Genomic DNA, 20,400 nt, shown 5'->3' with positions numbered 1-20,400 from the left:
GAAAGGGGTATTAAGCAATTTTGTCTTGGAAGATACATCCGCCGACCAAGACTTTAGCCAGAGCGCTCTGCGCGCCACAATTGTAAACCCTGAATTTTTTGCCGCTAACCTCGCTAACTGCAAAGCGGCGTCTAAAATAAAGGAATTAGCTAACTTAAGTGCGTAAATTATGTCCATGACTTCCTCATACGGAGTCTCCCTACTGAGCGACTTTTCCAGTTCCTCGAACCAGAACCACGCCTCTGTAGTGACAGGAATAATGCACGAAATAGGTTGAAGGAGGTAACCTTGCTGTACAAAAATCTTTTTAAGCAAACCCTCCAATTTTTTATCCATAGGATCTTTGAAAGCACAATTGTCCTCAATAGGAATGGTCGTGCGCTTGGCTAGAGTAGAAAACTCCCCCTCCACCTTAGGGACTGTTTGCCATGTGTCCTTCCTGGGGTCGACCATAGGGAACAATTTCTTAAATATAGGAGGAGGGACAAAAGGTATGCCTGGCTTCTCCCACTCCTTATTCACTATGTCCGCCACCCGTTTAGGTATCGGAAAAGCATCAGGGTGCACCGGGACCTCAAGGAACTGTCCATCTTGCACAATTTTTCTGGGTTGATCAGATTGTCACAATCATCCAGAGTAGATAGCACCTCCTTAAGTAATGCGCGGAGATGCTCTAATTTAAATTTAAATGTCACAACATCAGGTTCTGCCTGCTGAGAAATTCTTCCTGTATCAGAAATTTCCCCATCTGACAAACCCTCCCTCACTGCCACTTCAGATTGGTGTGAGGGTATGACAGAAAAATTATCATCAGCGCCCTCCTGCTCTACAGTGTTTAAAACAGAGCAATCGCGCTTTCTCTGAAATGCTGGCATTTTGGATAAAATATTAGCTATGGAGTTATCCATTACTGCCGTCAATTACTGCATAGTAACAAGCATTGGCGCGCTAGAAGTACTAGGGGTCGCCTGCGCGGGCATAACTGGTATAGACACAGAAGGAGATGATGTAGAACTATGTCTACTTCCTTCATCTGAGGAATCATCCTGGGCAACTTTACAATTTGTGACAGTTCTGTCCTTACTTTGTTTGGACGCAATGGCACAATTATCACACTATATTTGAAGGGGGAACCACATTGGCTACCATACATACAGAACATGATCTATCTGAAGGTACAGACATGTTAAACAGGCTTAAACTGGTTAATAAAGCACAAAAACCGTTTTAAAACAAAACCGTTACTGTCTCTTTAAATGTTAAACAGGGCACACTTTATTACTGAATATGTGAAAAACTATGAAGGAATTATCCAATCTTTACCAAATTTTCACCACAGTGTCTTAATACATTCAAAGTATTGCACCCCAATTTTCAAGCTGTTAACCCTTAAAATGTGGAAACCGGAGCCGTTTTTAATTTTAACCCCCTTACAGTCCCAGCCACAGCCTTTGCTGCAACTTCACCAATCCCAGGGGGGTATATGATACCAAATGAAGCCTTCTAGGAACGTTTTTAGTGGATTCCAGACCCTCACACATGCAGCTGCATGTACTGAACTCAAAATTAACTGCACAGTAATGGCGCGAAAATGAGGCTCTGTCTACTACAGAGAAAGGCCCTTCCTGACTGGGAAGGTGTCTTAACAAGTGCCTGGTGCTAAAAACGTTCCCCAATGTTATAAAAGTGTGAAATACAACTTCAAACTGCATATAATACTTAAATAAAGCAATCGATTTAGCCCCTAAAAGTGTCTACCAGTTTATAGCCCATAATAAGCCCTTTATTCTGTTTGAGACTAAGAAAATGGCTTACCGATCCCCATGAGGGAAAAATGACAGCCTTCCAGCATTACACAGTCTTGTTAGAAATAAGGCTAGTCATACCTTAAGCAGAAAAGTCTGCTAACTGTTTCCCCCAACTGAAGTTATCTCATCTCAACAGTCCTATGTGGAAACAGCAAACGATTTTAGTTACTGTCTGCTAAAATCATAATCCTCTCACAAACAGAAATCTTCATCTCTTTCTGTTTCAGAGTAAATAGTACATACCAGCACTATTTTAAAATAACAAACTCTTGATAGAAGAATAAAAAACTACAACTAAACACCACAAACTCCTCACCATCCCCGAGGAGATGCTACTTGTTCAGAGCGGCAAGGAGAATGACTGGGGGGGCGGAGCCTGGGAGGGACTATATGGACAGCTCTTGCTGTGTGCTCTCCTTGCCTTTCCCTGTGGGGGAGGAGAATATCCCACAAGTAATGGATGACACCGTGGACCGGACACACCAATGTTGGAGAAAAAGGCAGCTACCTTGTCCTCTTTCACATTTAACTTTTTGTACCTCGTCTGTTTCCTGGAATCATCTCTGGTGACATTCCTCTTTCTTCATTTTATCCAAATTGGAAATGGTAGGGCTTTTCATGACCTGAAGCTGGTAGAGAAGGAAGAATTATATAGATTAAGGGGGAGAGTCTGATTTCTTGGAATTTTCTACCTACTCAAAGACTATATTGCTAGTGAATATTCTTATGTAATATAAAGACATTCAGTTATTGCTAGGTATAGGCCTGTATTTTCATATATTTCTTGGTATGGCCGTTGACATAGTATCTTATGCTGATGAGGGTGTCTTTCAAAGGGACATTCCAGTGTAAACTTTTCAAGCACTTTCATAGTGCATAGAATGGTCATAGAATTAGCATCTAGTGCACACTGCTATGCTGATCAGAGTTAAAAAAAAAAAAAAAGGCTAAGCAAACTGATTTTGCAACTCTTCTGATGCTATATATCCCCAGAATAGTTTGTTCTGGGATCTCCCTTTAAGTTATTTATTACAATTAATTAAAATGTTTCTGCTACTGAAAGTACTGGATGTTAATGAAATGGTAAGTGCAACTGGTGGTGGGCACAGGTTCCAGGAGTTTTTCCGCTCTGTGGGTCTTGTTGTGTTCCTTCTGCTTGAAATGGCTGCCGGTGTGCGGGCTTCTCTTTTGACATAAGCCTGTTGCTTGCTCCTATTGATAACGTTTACATGGCTGTGGTGAAACATATAGAGGCTTTTCGGACAGCTAGAGCACCATAAAGCAGGCTGGTGTTGGAGATGGTTCTATGGGGCCGATTAATGAAAGTGCAGACAGACATACGCTGTCAGCATTTATCATTGCACAAGCAGTTCTGGTGAACTGCTTGTGCAATGCTGCCCCCTGCAGATTCACCGGCAATCGGCTCCTAGCAGGGGGTGTCAAGCAACCCGATCATATGTGATCGGGCGGACGAGTTAAGGAGCAGCAGTCTTAAGACCCCTGCTTCTTAACTCCTGTTTCCGGCGAGCCTGAAGTCTCAAGCGGAAACAGCTGCATCAAGCTCCATTCAGAACTTGATGAATCGGCCCCTCTGTGTTGACTGGTGTCTTGAATTTAGGTGAAGTAGGACGGCTTTCCAGGTGGATTGCTCTTGTAGCTAAGGCCCATTGTATATGTTTATTTATTGTTATTTGGGAGGTACATGTTTTGCTTGTAGCTTTGCAGCAATAATAAAGGTTTTACCTTAAAAGGACAGTCTAGTCCAAAACAAACTTTCATTATTCAGGTAGGGCATGTTATTTTAAACACTTTTCCAATTTGCTTCTATCACCAATTTTGCTTTGTTCACTTGTTATTCTTAGTTGAAAGCTAAATCTAGGAGGTTCATATGCTAATTGCTAAGCCCTTGAAGGCCGCCTCTTAGCTCTGGGCATTTTGACAGTTTTTCACCACTAGAGGGTGTTAGTTCATGTGTTTCATATAGATAACACTGTGTTCACGCACGTGGAGTTCCTAGGAGCCCGCACTGATTGGCTAAAATACAAGTCTGTCAAAAGAACTGAAATAAGGGGCAGTTTGCAGAGGCTTAGATACAAGATAATAACAGAGGTAAAAAGTGTATTAATATAACTGTGTTGGTTATGCAAAACTAGGGAAAGGGTAATAAAGGGATTATCTATCTTGTAAAACAATAAATATTCTGGTGTAGACTGTTCCTTTAATGCAGTGCTTAGCATTTTCTATTGTGCTTTGTAAGTCGATGAAGGTGCATCTGACCCATCTGTTAGACTTTTAGCGACTATACAAGACAATTGAGTTGATAATTTAATTCAAATTTCCTTATTGAAATGTGTCTAAGCTAGTTTATAGATGGTTTGTGTGTTTTTTTTAAAAACTTTATCATATATACCTAACTAACCAGTCACACATAGTAGTAAAATGTCCTTTTTCAGTTGTGTCTTTTGTTCTCTATGTTGCATTAAGCTTCTTATTTGTTGAAAGCAGAACGCACTCATCCAGCTTTCAATAAACCTTAAAACTTATGTTATTAAAAAAACATAATTTATGTAAGAATTTACCTGATAAATTCATTTCTTTCATATTGGGAAGAGTCCATGAGCTAGTGACGTATGGGATATACATTCCTACCAGGAGAGGCAACGTTTCCCAAGCCTCAAAATGCCTATAAATACACCCCTCACCACACCCACAATTCAGTTTAACGAATAGCCAAGTAGTCGGTTGATAAAGAAAGGAGTAAAAAGCATCAACAAAGGAATTTGGAAATAATTGTGCTTTATACAAAAAAAAAATCATAACCACTATAAAAAGGGTGGGCCTCATGTACTCTTGCCAATATGAAAGAAATGAAATTATCAGGTAAATTCTTACATAAATTATGTTTTCTTTCATGTAATTGGCAAGAGTCCATGATCTAGTGACGTATGGGATATCAATACCCAAGATGTGGAACTCCACACAAGAGTCACTAGAGAGGGAGGGATAAAAATAAACAACAGCCATAATCCGCTGAAAAAATAATCCACAACCCAAAATATAAGTTTATTCTTTAAATGACAAGAAAAACTTAAAACATCAGCAGAAGAATCAAACTGAAACAGCTGCCTGAAGAAGCAAATACATCAAAACGGTAGAATTTAGTAAATGTATGTAAAGAAGACCAAGTTGCCGCTCTGCAAATTTGATCAACTGAAGCTTCATTCTTAAAAGCCCACAAAGTGGAAACTGATCTAGTAGAATGAGCTGTAATTCTCTGAGGCGGGGCCTGACCCGACTCTAAATAAGCTTGAAGAATCAAAAGCCTTAACCAAGAAGCCAAAGAAATAGCAGAAGCCTTCTGACCTTTCCTAGGACCAGAAAATATAACAAATAGACTAGAAGTCTTCCTGAAATCTTTAGTAGCGTCAACATAATATTTCAAAGCTCTTACCACATCCAAAGAATGTAAGGATCTTTCCAAAGAATTCTTAGGTTTAGGACACAAGGAAGGGACAACAATTTCTCTACTAATGTTGTTAGAATTCACAACTTTAATGTTGTTAGAATTCACAACTTTAGGTAAAAATTTAAATGAAGTCCGCAAAACTGCCTTATCCTGATGAAAAATCAGAAAAGGAGACTCACAGGAAAGAGCAGTTAGCTCAGAAACTCTTCTAGCAGAAGAGATTGCCAAAAGGAATAACACTTTCCAAGAAAGTAGTTTAATGTCCAAAGAATGCATAGGCTCAAATGGAGGAGCCTATAACGCCCTCAAAACCAAATTAAGACTCCAAGGAGCAGAAATTGATTTAATGACAGGCTTAATACGAACTAAAGCCTGTACAAAACAGTGAATATCAGGAAGTTTAGCAATTTTTCTGTGAAATAAAACAGAAAGAGCAGAGATTTGTCCCTTCAAGGAACTTGCAGACAAACCCTTATCCAAACAATCCTGAAGAAACTGTAAAATTCTTGGAATTCTAAAAGAATTTATGAGAAAAACACCATGAAATTTAAGTCTTCCAAACTCGATAATAAATCTTTCTAGAGACAGATTTACGAGCTTGTAACATAGTATTAATCACTGAGTCAGAGAAACCTCTATGACTTAGCGCTAAGCGTTCAATTTCCATACCTTCAAATTTAATGAATTGAGATCCTGATGGAAAAACGAACCTTGAGACAATAGGTCCGGCCTTAACGGAAGTGGCCAAGGTTAGCAAATGGACATCCGAACAAGATCTGCATACCAAAACCTGTGAAGCCATGCTGGAGCCACCAGCAACACAAACGATTGTTCCATGAGGATTTTGGAGATCACTCTCGGAAGAAGAACTAGAGGCGGGAAAATATAAGCAGGTTGATAACACCAAGGAAGTGTCAGCGCATCCACTGCTTCCGTCTAAACATCCCTGGACCTGGACAGGTATCTGGGAAGTTTCTTGTTTAGATGAGAGGCCATCAGATCTATCTCTGGAAGACCCCACATCTGAACAATCTGAGAAAACACATCTGGATGGAGGGACCACTCCCCCGGATGTAAAGTCTGACGGCTGAGATAATCCGCCTCCCAATTGTCTATACCTGGGATATGCACCACAGAGATTAGACAGGAGCCGGATTCTGCCCAAGCAAGTATCCAAGATACTTCTTTCATAGCTTGGGGTCCGACCCTGATGATTGACATGTGCCACAGTTGTGATATTGTCTGTCTGAAAACAAATGAACGGCTCTCTCTTCAACAGAAGACAAAACTGAAGAGCTCTGAGAATTGCACGGAGTTCTAAAATATTGATCGGTAATCTCGCCTATTGAGATTTCCAAACCCCTTGTGCTGTCAGAGATCCCCAAATAGCTCCCCAACCTGAAATACTTGCATCTGTAGTGATCACAGTCCAGGTTGGCCGAACAAAAGAGGCCCCTTGAACTAAACGCTGGTGATTTAACTACCACGTCAGAGAGTGTCGAACATTTGGATTTAAGAATATTAATTGTGATATCTTTGTATAATCCCTGCACCATTGATTCAGCATACAAAGCTAGAGAGGTCTCATGTGAAAACGAGCAAAAGGAATCGCGTCCGATGCTGCAGTCATCAGGCCTAAAACTTCCATGCACATAGCCACTGAAGGGAATGACTGAGACTGAAGGTGCCGACAGGCTGCAACCAATTTCAAATGTCTCTTGTCTGTTAGAGACAGAGTCATGGACACTGAATCTATCTGAAACCTAAAAAGGTGACCCTTGTCTAAGGAATCAAGAAACTTTTTGGTAAATTGATCCTCCAACCATATTTTCGAAGAAACAACACTAGTTGATTTGTGTGACATTCTGCAGAACGAAAAGACTGAGCTAGTACCAAGATATCGTCCAAATAAGGAAACAACGCAATACCCTGCTCTCTGGTTACAGAGAGCAGGGCACCGAGAACCTTTGAAAAGCTTCTTGGAGCTGTTGCTAGGCCAAATGGAAGAGCAACAAATTGGTAATGCTTGTCTAGAAAAGAGAATCTCAGGAACTGATAATGATCTGGATGAATCAGAATATGAAGGTATGCATCCTGCAAGTCTATTGTGGACATATAATGTCCTTGCTGAACAAAAGGCAGATCCAGAACTGGTCTGAATGAATTTTCCTTCTTTGGGACAATGAATAGATTTGAATAAAACCCCAGACCTTGTTCCTGAAAAGGAACTGGCATGATTACCCCTGAAAACTCCAGGTCTGAAACACACTTCAGGAAAGCCTGAGCTTTTACTGGATTTGCTGGGATACGTGAAAGTAAAACATTTTCTCACAGGAAGTCTTACTCTGAATCCTATTTGATACCCCTGACCTGGAATGAGGGCCGCACCTTCATGCGGACTTTGGGGCTGACTTTGGTTTCTTAAATGGCTTGGATTTATTCCAATTTGAGGAAGGCTTCCAATTGGAAACAGATTCCTTGGGGGAAGGATTAGATTTTTGTTCCTTATTTTGACGAAAGGAACGAAAACGGTTAGAAGCCTTAGATTTACCCTTAGGTTTTTTATCCTGAGGCAAAAAAAACCCTTTCCCCCAGTAACAGTTGAAATAATAGAATCCAACTGAGAACTAAATAAATTATTACCTTGGAAAGAAAGAGATAGTAATCTAGACTTAGATGTCATATCAGCATTCCAAGATTTAAGCCACAAAGCTCTTCTAGCTAAAATAGCTAAAGACATGGATCTAACATAAATTTTGATAATATCAAAAATGGCATCACAAATAAAATGATTAGCATGTTTGCAGCAATCGAACAATGCTAGATATGTCAGAATCCAATTCTTGTTGCGCTAAATTCTCCTACCAAAAGGTTGAAGCAGCCGCAACATCAGCCAAAGAAATTGCAGGCCTGAGAAGATGACCTGAATATGAATAGGCTTTCCTTAGATAAGATTCAAGTTTCCTATCTAAAGGATCTTTAAAAGAAGTACTGTCTTCCATAGGAATAGTGGTACGTTTAGCAAGTGTAGAAATAGCCCCATCAACTTTGGGGATCTTTTCCCAAAACGCTATTGAAATTGCTGGCAAAGGATACAATTTTTTAAACCTTGAAGAAGGAATAAAAGAAGTACCCGGCTTATTCCATTCCTTAGAAATCATATCAGAAATAGCATCAGGAATAATAAATGACGAACTTGCGTCAATGGACGTACTTTTGCACCCAAAAATTCTCGCACCAAGAATGACGCAATAAAGTCTAGCATCTGCCGCAATCTGCAAGAAAAATGTAGTCAATTTTGAAAAAAAGACTAAACCCCAGGTAAGAAAAATATTTCTTAAAATTTTATTTTCCCCAAATATGAAACTGACAGTCTGCACAAGGAAATACATGAACCTGACTCATGGCAAATATAAGTACAATACATATATTTAGAACTTTATATAAATACATAAAGTGCCAAACCATAGTTGGGGCGTATTAAGTAATAAAAAAACATACTTACGGAAAAGACATCCATCCACATAAAGCAGATAGCCAAACCAGTACTGAAACAGTTATCAGTAGAGGTAATGGTATATGAGAGTATATCGTTGATCTGAAAAGGGAGGTAGGAGATGAATCTCTACGACCGATAACAGAGAACCTATGAAATAGATCCCCGTTAGGAAGACCATTGCATTCAATAGGGGATACTCCCTTCACATCCCTCTGACATTCACTGTACTCTGAGAGGAATCGGGCTTCAAAATGCTGAGAAGCGCATGTCAATGTAGAAATCTTAGCACAAACTTACTTCACCATCTCCGTAGGAGGCAAAGTTTGTAAAACTGAATTGTGGGTGTGGTGAGGGGTGTATTTATAGGCATCTTGAGGTTTGGGAAACTTTGCCCCTCCTGGTAGGATTGTATATCCCATACGTCACTAGCTCATGGACTCTTGTCAATTACATGAAAGAAAATGTAACTGCTGCATGTTATGGTGAAACAATTATTACATGCGTTAATAATCAAGATATTTCAACATTACTTTTTTTTCTACAGTGATGGATGGACCATACATGTATTTTGTCTCTAACAAGTATATGCTATAAGTAAATACAGGTAGACCTCAGTTTACGCCGGGGTTAGGTTTCAGAAGGAATGGTTGTAAATCGAAACCGTTGTAAATTGAAACCCAGTTTATAATGTAAGTCAATGGGAAGTGAGGGATATAGGTTCCAGGCCCCTCTCAAAATTGTCATAAGTAACACCTATACATTATTTTTAAAGCTTTGAAATGAAGACTTTAAAAGCTAAACAGCATTATAAACCTAATAAAATAATCACACGACACAGAATATATAATTAAATTAAGTTAAATGAACAAAAACATTTGCTAAACAGCATTATAAACCTAATAAAATAACCACACAACACAGATTTTTCTGCAAACAGTTCTTTCTATGCATTCCAATCTGGACTGATTTATAGACAGGAAGATCTTGTTCCTTTGAAATCTGCTCGATAGCTCAGGTCTGGTTAAACTGATTAATTTAAGCTTGCTTGGCTTTGCTGCAACACAAGCGGACAGCTCCACCTACTGGCTATTTTAATAAATGCACTGCTTCTCAATGCTTTTCAATAGCAGTCACATGACTGGGGGAAAAAGGTTGTTATTCTGAAACAGTGTAAATTGAACCATTGTAAAACGAGGGCCACCTGTATTGTACAATAATATAATCAATAACAGTGACATAGAAGTGGTGACAATTTAAACATACCCATACATTATTTTGTTATACTATAGGCTGACTGAGAACGGAGCAACAGCACTGGGGCCGGCAGCGCTGGTTGCCATAGCAATGGCATCTCAGAAACCTGGATCAAAGGCAAGTGAGTTACATAAAAACACAAATATACAACTAGTTTAGTTCATATGCTAATTGTTTGATGTAATCGTTCCAGAAAATCAATAGAAAATATTTTTCTAGTTAATGTATCCCAGGTTATAGGGACACCTCTGGAAAATAAAGATTTTGGCTTTTCTTCATTGAAAATGTTCCAGTAGGAATACATCACTTTTCCCTGTCTGTAGTAAAAATGAGCTGCAAAACATGTAATTTCAGTAGTATGTATTCAGCAACACAAAAAATATTTCAAATGACATTTATTCAAACTTTCCAAGACACAAACTGCTGTTTCAGACTCTCAGTGCTTAATCATTTCAAGGGACATAAAACAGCTTGTAATTACAATACTTTTTTGTAGCCTTGCAATAAATTTGCATACTGGCTGAGTGTGAAAGCTTTCTGAATATATTAACACCAGGTATGCTCCCAACTACTTGTCTTATTAGGAGAATACAATCCAGACTGGAGTAGATAAGTACATTTTGTTAGGAAAACTTGTATTGTTTTACAGTGTCTTATCACTTCTGCTGAGACCAATTGGAGACACATATGTAGCAAGGTTATGAAGTTAGGCAACTGTAATGTCTGCAGTGTGCATTTCCAATTCTCAGAACTGGAAAACCCACAATTTTCAAAGTTACATTTTAGGAAAATGGGGAAAATAAATAATGAAAGTATAATGAAAGCTGTTTTTACTACACATTTTTATTACAATCGCTAAGTGTTTCATATTTTTTAAGGCTGAAGTAATTGTTTGTTTACCATAGACCCTTGTTTTAATAAATGTAATGTAATCTGTGTTTATGCTGGTGGATTCATTTTACAGCAGTCATTAGATCTTATTATTCTTTTCCTTGACAGAGTAATTCTTGAGGTTTAGTGGTGCTGGCAACATGCAACACTGTGCACTAGTTTTTACAGCCGTGGGTAAAAAGAAGCAATACTAAGAATTTGTACCATAGATTTTATGGCCCCAGGTCAGCAAGTTGGCCTCTAGAGGGGAGAGCAGCAGCCAGATGGTACGACCTTACCTAAATCTGGCCCTGTGCTACTGGACATTTTTAGAAAATAATTATAAAATAAATTATTACTTGTATGTTTCATACAATGGATCCTGCAATCCCAGTCTGTACAGTGAGAAATTACTGTTTTGCAAAAAAAAAATCAATAGAAATGATTGAACAGGAAATTAGCACATCTAGGCAAGTATCCCCGCTTGCCTTTACCCAGTAAAACTCCATATACACTGTTACCAATGCACAACAGGATTCTGGGTAAATGTATTTAGGGAGAAGTTTTGAACCTTTATTATTAGAGGCTTAAAGAATTATCTACCTAAGTGTTTTGTCTCTTAACTTTGATTTTTTACTTGAAGTAATTCGATTTAAGATTTATACCTGAACACTTAAGGAGCAGTGCGTAAGCATATGAAAAACTTTATTTACAAAGATGAACTGTACCTGCTGTGTAAGCAAGTCAGTACAAAAAAAAGAATGCTTTTATACACTGTAATTCAATTATATAAATTAGTTCGGTTGATTACTGGAACTCCAAGTTCCAGTAATCAACCAAACTAATTTATATAATTGAATTACAGTGTATAAAAGCATTCTTTTTTTTGTACTGACTTGCTTACACAGCAGGTACAGTTCATCTTTGTAAATAAGGATTCTGGGTAAGATATGCAAATTATATATGCAATATCTCAGGATTTTTGCTTCAAATACTGTGTTAACACACAAAGGTCCCCTAATGGGGTAAATGCAGCAAATGCAAAAATCACTACTAGAACAGCTGTTTCGTTCTTATTAGAACTCATCAGAAGTAGATAGATTTTTGATTGCTGCTAGGTAAAGCTCATTCCAGGGCAAAATCAAAATTCATTAAAATTATGGTGGAGATAAAAGCATGAGATTAAAATTATCCATATGGCAAGAATGAATAGGATTAGTTCTGATGATAGAAATGGCACCATTTTGAAAAGCCTATAATTTATATGCAGCCTTAAAGACGTCTAAAACACCTGGAACTGGATTACAAGTGCAGTTGTATTTTGCTCAAGATTTCAAGTATAAATTGCACTTGAGTAAAATTTAAACCACGAGTATACCATGAACAGCATTGTTTTTGTATTAGAAGTTGAATGTAAAGTTTTCTCAATCAAGTGCTAGTTACCAGAGCTGAAAGTAAGCCTTAATACCCATTGTGAAGTTACCAGAGCAGGAACTAAGCCTTAATACCCATTGTGACATTACCAGAGCTGAAAGTAAGTCTTAATACCCATTGTGACGTTACCAGAGCTGAAAGTAAGTCTTAATACCCATTGTGACGTTACCAGAGCTGAAAGTAAGTCTTAATACCCATTGTGAAGTTACCAGAGCTGAAAGTAAGTCTTAATACCCATTGTGAAGTTACCAGAGCTGAAAGTAAGCCTTAATACCCATTGTGAAGTTACCAGAGCTGAAAGTAAGCCTTAATACCCATTGTGAAGTTACCAGAGCTGAAAGTAAGCCTTAATACCCATTGTGAAGTTACCAGAGCAGAAAGTAAGCCTTAATACCCATTGTGATGTTACCAGACTGAAAGTCTTAATACCCATTGTGACGTTACCAGAGCTGAAAGGAAATCTTAATACCCATTGTGAAGTTACCAGAGCTGAAAGTAAGTCTTAATACCCGTTGTGACGTTACCAGAGCTGAAAGTAAGCCTTAATACCCATTGTGAAGTTACCAGAGCTGAAAGTAAGTCTTAATACCCATTGTGACATTACCAGAGCTGAAAGTAAGCCTTAATACCCATTGTGACGTTACCATAGCTGAAAGTAAGTCTTAATACCCATTGTGAAGTTACCAGAGCTGAAAGCAAGCCTTGATACCCATTGTGAAGTTACCAGAACTAAAAGTAAGCCTTGATACCCATTGTGAAGTTACCAGAGCTGAAAGTAAGCCTTGATACCCATTGTGAAGTTACCAGAGCTGAAAGTAAGCCTTAATACCCATTGTGAAGTTACCAGAGCTGAAAGTAAGCCTTAATACCCATTGTGTAGTTACCAGAGCTGAAAGTAAGCCTTAATACCCATTGTGAAGTTACCAGAGCTGAAAGTAAGTCTTAATACCCATTGTGATGTTACCAGACTGAAAGTAAGCCTTAATACCCGTTGTGACGTTACCAGAGCTGAAAGTAAGCCTTGATACCCATTGTGAAGTTACCAGAGCTGAAAGTAAGCCTTGATACCCATTGTGAAGTTACCAGAGCTGAAAGTAAGCCTTGATACCCATTGTGAAGTTACCAGAGCTGAAAGTAAGCCTTAATACCCATTGTGTAGTTACCAGAGCTGAAAGTAAGCCTTAATACCCATTGTGAAGTTACCAGAGCTGAAAGTAAGCCTTAATACCTGTTGTGACGTTACCAGAGCTGAAAGTAAGCTTTAATAACCAATGTGACGTTACCATGGCTGAAAGTAAGTCTTAATACCCATTGTGTAGTTACCAGAGCTGAAAGTAAGCCTTAATACCCATTGTGACGTTACCAGAGCTGAAAGTAAGCCTTAATACCCGTTGTGACGTTACCAGAGCTGAAAGTAAGCTTTAATATCCAATGTGACGTTACCATGGCTGAAAGTAAGTCTTAATACCCGTTGTGACGTTACCAGAGCTGAAAGTAAGCCTTAATACCCATTGTGAAGTTACCAGAAACCTACCAGTTTCATGTTATACAAATGCAAATCATTAAAAGGACATGAAACCCAGTTTTTTCTTTCATGATTCAAATTGAGCATGTGATTTTAAATAACGTTTCAATTTATTTCCGTTATCAGGAGCTGCTGATTGTTGGCTGTAACCCCAATGCAGTCAACTAGCTCCCAGTAGTGCATTGCTGCTTCTTCAACAACGGATATCAAGAGAATGAAGTAAATAAGATAATATAAGTAACTTGCAAAGTTTTGAATCTGAATCATGAAAGAAACATTTTGGGATTCATGTCCCTTTAATACAATGTAGATAAAGTCTATCTCTTACAATACAGGTATTTGCATTGATACTGTTGTACAGTGTGAAATGACAACAATTTACATGTGTGTAATGATCCTTTTTACCTCCAAAAGAATAGCAAAACTTTAAGCTGAGGCACTATGGGTAAACAGTACATGGGGTTGATTTATCAAAGCGTCAATCTCGGTGCATTCGCTGGAGTCAATACGCTTGCCAGACATCGCTGCCGCAAATCCTCATCAATGCCCTTATTTATTAAAAAGTCTGTCAAAAAACACACGCGTCGACGGAGCGATGAGCATCGGACTGTTGATAAATGAGAGTCATCGATGTTGCGGATATTCTGTTTTTTCCAACTTTATTTATACCATTTCATTACTGTGCATGAACAAGCACATTTCTCTAAAGCTAATTTCCATCTTAATATGGGAAGAGTCCACATCTGCATAACCCCAGTCATTCTTTGCCTTTTGTCACAGGAGGTTGGCAGAGAAGTGTTAGAAGATTTCAGAGAAGTCTCTTATGGAGGGTAGAACTCTTCAAGATGGGACTGGAGTTTTAAGTAGTCCTGTCAGTCTCTCAGTGAGAGTATGGATGAAAGTTAGAGTCCGGAGATGCAGGGAGAGTCTTTCTGCGAAACCATCCCGACTCATATTAACAGCTCCATAGGCAATCAACGTTGACAAGTTTCGCTGTCTGCTTTCTTCACTTAAGTCTATGTCAGAATCGATGCTACTATCTGTCACACTTGAAGGGCCGTGTTCCTGTTCCACGGCGTAGATTCTGGTAAGATTGTTTAATATTTTATACATGTATGATAACGCAAGAAGACAGGGTCACAGTGTGACTCCTTTTATCTGTATAAAATCAAGGGTTAATATCTCCTTATGGGGATAATTGAACAGGGGGGAATAATCTTATATGTTTATTTGATTTTATGCTGCTTTTATGTGTGAGATGCTATGGGCTTATAGGCTGTTATGGAATATACAGGTTTTACTTTCACTTTGAGAGCCATGCAGCTTACAAGCTTTCTCACAGCAGGGACAGTCCTGCATTGTGCACCATGTGATTCATTCCCTTTTTCCTGACCGGGTGTCTATCAGAGAGGAGCCATAAATCTCTGTACTCTCTGGGTCATAAGAGGTGGTGAGTGCCCCAGCCATTGGGGTATAAGGGTGCCGTTTATTGGAATAAAATAAGATGTTTTATTTCTCTAGTTCTCCAGTTATTGCACTAGCGATGGAGGATTCTGTTACTTTAGAGGGCACTCCCCTCTATTCCTAATGAGTAATTCCTGTTTATATGGTGAGGAGTCCTTAGTTCCGCCCTCTCAGTTATGTTCCATATGCCTTGATAATGTGTGATACCACAGAGCCGTCCACCTCTGAGTAGTTGTCGTCCAGTGAGGTGCGTACCCTACATTCTTATGTCTCTACACATGCAGTTTTCCCCTAGCATTGTTGATCCTCCATCTGGAGGGGGCCTTTGTTCACCAGACGTTACTGCACAGTTCAGACGGCGGTGTCTGCGGCCTTTAATGATTTACTAGCCCTGCTAAGCGCAAGCGAAAGGTTACATATTGAACTCCTTCCCAGAGTACATCAGATCATTTATTGGATTTAACTGAGGGTTATACGAGGATGAAGTTCTTTCTGAGACTTCAGAGTATGAACAGTCTGCTGCCTCTAAACCTCCGGCTGCGGAGGAAGCAAACTTTAGTTTAGGAATTTGCGCTTTCTTCTAAAGGAAGTTTTTGGCGCATTCAGAGGTTCCAGAGGCCAAATTGCCTGTTGAACCTTTAATTCCTAAATTGGATAGAGTTTGAGGACAGGGTGGTTCCTTATCCTTCCCTGCTCCTGTTAAATGGCGAACATTATTAAGAATGAATGGGACAGGATTGGATTCCTTTTCCCCCTCTTCTCACTTTAACAAATTGCCACCGGTCCTGGACTGTCAATGGAGTTGTGAGGTTCTGTCCCTAAATGGGATGGCGTTATCTTCACCCTTGTTAAACGTACTACTATCCCGCTTGGGGATAGTCCTTGGTTTGAAGAGCCCATGGATAAAAGATGGAAACTCTGTTAAGAAAGATGTTTCTTTATCAAAAGATTTCCAGCCTCCAAGTAGTAAAATTTAAAAAACCTTTATTCACACAGGATCCATAATACAATGTTTCAAACCAGCAATTGGTTCTTAGTCATGTCAATAAGTGATTGCACAGGTGTGCCTTTTATACCTATCAAGCAGTCATTAGATTCAACTATACTGCCATCTTGTGGATTTTTTCAGTATGCATGCAAACAAATATAACATTCAGTTAACATATATTTGTAAAGATTATTCACATGTATACTATTCCATATATTTAAAATTAAAACCAAATTAAAATCAAGCAAAACCTATAAAAACAAGAAAATTCAGAATCATGCACCAATCTATTTTTTAGGTATATTTAAAAGAACAAAGAACAGTCAAAATCCTTATTAAGCCCTTTTAGTTGTAGGGAGTCCAATTTTCTAATCCAAAACATTTCCCTTTTCTTCAATATCAATTCCCTGTCACCTCCCCTCCTTGGTTTGGCCACATGTTCTATAATTTGAAAGCGTAACTGACTAATGTTGTGGCCCATGGAAAGGAAGTGACAGGAAAGGGGGGCATCCATGTTATTAGTCCTGATGTTAGACTTGTGTTCAGTCAATCTCTCTCTGACCTCCCTACACGTTTCGCCAATGTAAATTCTCGCACACGGACACTTAATAATCTATATTACATATGTACTCTTACATGTTAAAAAAATCTTTTATTTTGTATTTTATTCCGTTAATGGGATGGTAGAAGTTATCCCCTTTTATAATTGAACTTCAATGACTACAGTGTAAAAAGGGATCCTATATATTTTTGAACATTAGACTTTTTACTGCCTATATCTGCATGATCTAAAAGATCTTTTAGGCTCCTATTTCTCCTGTATGCTGTCATTGGTCTCTCTTGAAAACTCTCAATTTGGGGATTACACTCCTTCAAAATATACCAGTATTTATTCAGAATATGTGTAATTTTTGGTCCTAATTGGTTATATTGGGTAACAAATATCATTCTTTCTCTCTTTTTACCTTCCATCTCTTTACCTTCCATCTTTTTAGTTTATTTATCTCCAACTTTATTAATAGATTCAAGTTGGTCCTTGATCAATCTCTCAGGGTATCCTCTCGCCCTGAATTTATTAGTCATTTCCCCTAGCCTTAAATTACACCTCACTTCATCCGTTACAATTCTTTTGACCCGCATAAATTGGCTCTTTGGTATGGCTTCTATTGTGTTAGGTGGGTGAAAGCTATTATATTCCAGTACCTTATTTTTATTTGTCGATTTCGTATATAAATCAGTTTTTGGAAAACCTTCATCAATATATCCAAAGGTATCCAAAAATTGGACCCCCATTTCACTCATATTTAATGTAAATTTAAGGCCAGATACTGCTAGGTTAAGGTCATTAAAAAAATCCAATAGGCTACCAATGTTGCCCAACCATATGCCTAAAATATCATCGATGAACCTCCACCAGGCGGCACCATATCGCAAAAATAGTTGATGTGGATATACAAACTTTTTTTCAATATGTGACATATAAATGTTGGCATAGGTTGGAGCGACGTTGGAGCCCATTGCCGTTCCTTGCAACTGTAGGTAGAATTGATCCTGGAACAAAAAATAATTTTGGTAAAGAATTAGAGATAGTAAATTCCCCAAAAATTGGATTTCCTCCTCACTATATTCATTACTCATTTTAAGTGTATTAACTACTGCAGAGATACCACTAGTATGTTTTATTGAGGTATACAAACTTGTTACGTCTAACGTATATAGGATACATTTGTTGCCAATATAACCTATGTCCTTTAGTTTGCTTAGAAAAGCATTAGTGTCCTTTAAATATGAGGAAGACTTAGAGAGATATGGTTGTAACACCCTATCCAAAAAAATTGAGGTTTTAGAAAATACTGAATTTAGCCCTGCTACAATTGGGCGACCTGGTGGATGTTGTTGATCCTTGTGAATTTTAGGTAATACATATAAGACAGGTCTTATTGGATTCTTCTCAATTAGAGATTTCTTGAATTTTTCTGATATAATACCTATTTTCACTGCCTGGTTTGTAATGTATTCTAGCTCTTTGTTAATTGGGATGGTAGGGTCTCCTTTTAGGGGTTTGTTTACCTGGGTATCACTTAGCTGTCTTTCTATTTGCTGCACATAATCGACTTTATTTAATAAAACAACAGCACCACCCTTGTCCGCCTCCTTAATTACCACTTCTTTATTATTCTTCAACTGGTTAATTGCTTCTCTCTCATTTTTTCATGCCTGTATTAGTCTTTTATTTTTGTATCTTCTTAGCAAGCTGTCCACCTCTTTCTGAACCAGTTTAGCATAAGTGGCAACACTGTGTGGAGTAGATGGATTAAACTTACTTTTTCCCTTAATATCAAACTCTTTTGGATCATTTGACATTACCCTGTGTTTTTTGTTTATTCTGTAATCCAACAGCATCTAATATACCTGCTAACATAGCAAAGTGAATTTTAAGTTTTAATTTCCTATAGAACCTCTGTAGGTCTTGTTGGATAACAAAATCATCACTATTATTGGGTAAACAAAATGACAAACCCTTATTCAGAATTCTATACTCATTCTCTGATAATGTGCAATTAGAAATATTATGCACTAAATTATTATCAATGCATTTTTCTTTAAAGTGCATATTTGTGTCTTTGTTTAATAAGTGCAAATTTGTGCTATGTATATTTTGTAAATCATTATTTAGTAAAGTGCAAGTGTTCACAATATTACATACATCCATATTATCTAAAGTGCAAATTTCTGCAGAATCAACCAATGTGCTCATATTACATACTGCATTATTATTTAAAATGCAAGTGTCAATCATATCAATTAAGTCCATGTTTTTTAAAGTTCATTTGTTCCCAGAATCATCCAATATTTTTGCATCATTTAGAGATTGTTCACCCTGTATATGTGGTATACCATCCAAAGTATCACTGTCCCTCGACATTAAAAGGCCAATGTCCATAGTCAAAATGTCCTGTGTTGGAGTTGTACAATAGACATAGTTTTTTCCAATTTTATTCATGTGTCATCCCAAGGTATGTCCCATATCAGTACACGTACCCCCTTTGTATATATACAAATTGTTATTTGTGCTATTTTGATCACAGTCCATGCCTCCCATGTCATCTACAACAGTATCCATGTACCTGGTTTTCGGTGGTGTCCGTGTTAGTGCTGGTAGTAGCCGCGCTGGTAGCCTCGTGACCGCCGGGCTCTCTGTCGTTCCGGCTGTGACGTCAGGTAATGAGCGCATCTTCCTGAGTTTCCTCCCGGCGCGGTGTGATCTACGTCCGAGTTCTCTGTTAAAAAACTTGCTGACGATTCCGATCCACTGTTACCGCTGTTGTCATCCTGGGCATTGCGCTTCCTACCTCTCCTTCTCAGTTCTCTATTACCAGTACCTGGTAGGCCTTGATGACTGTTCCTCTGGCGCCATCTATATACCATTCCGGTGGAGTAATCCTGATCATCACAAATTAATTTGGATCTTTTTCTCTCTCCAGCAGTTTTCTATAGTCTTGTACAGACTTCTCCACTTCGGTCACCACTTTATTGTATTCATCCAAAGGTACATTTTGTATTAGTTGTTCTTTCTGCTTGTTAATTGTTTCTTTATATTTATTAATTTCCTTTTGGGCATATTCAACTGTCCATGTAATAAGATCAAACGAGCACTTATTAAGGATGCTTTCAAATGTTTCACAATAATCTTCACAATCTGAAAATAAAGTTGGACAAGTTGACATCCTTAAGCCTCTGGGGATACGCTGTACTTTGTGATATTCTGCAAGAGTAATTGCATGCAACTCCAAAATCATCTTTCTCTTGCTGTCCTTTTCAAAATTCCTGCTTGTTACTTCTCCAGGTGCACGTTTTAAAAAGTCTCTGTTCCCTAATACTGAGGCAGTATAGAATTCTGAATAAGGATTTTGTTATCCAACAAGACCTACAGAGGGTCTATAGGAAATTAAAACTTAAAATTCACTTTGCTATGTTAACAGGTATATTAGATCCTGTTGGATTACAGAATAAACAAAAAATACAAGGTAATGTCAAATTTAATGATCCAAAAGAGTTTGGTATTAAGGGAAAAAGTAAGTTTAATCCATC

At 38.2% G+C, this 20,400-nt stretch overlaps 1 protein-coding gene across 1 annotated transcript in view; it reads left to right on the top strand.

The window, feature by feature from the left end:
- Window positions 1-20,400, top strand: part of LOC128638672 (circularly permutated Ras protein 1) — a 184,251-nt gene that overhangs the window by 93,797 nt on the left and 70,054 nt on the right. Inside the window, exon 6 of the mRNA XM_053690786.1 lies at window positions 10,063-10,144. Coding sequence (XP_053546761.1) covers window positions 10,063-10,144 — 82 coding nt within the window. The remainder of the gene's footprint in view (window positions 1-10,062; window positions 10,145-20,400) is intronic.

The sequence above is a fragment of the Bombina bombina genome, chromosome 8, assembly GCF_027579735.1.
Source record: "Bombina bombina isolate aBomBom1 chromosome 8, aBomBom1.pri, whole genome shotgun sequence".
Lineage (NCBI taxonomy): Eukaryota > Metazoa > Chordata > Amphibia > Anura > Bombinatoridae > Bombina > Bombina bombina.
The sequence above is the reverse complement of the archived record's forward strand: the minus strand, read 5'-3'. Positions and strand labels throughout refer to the sequence as shown.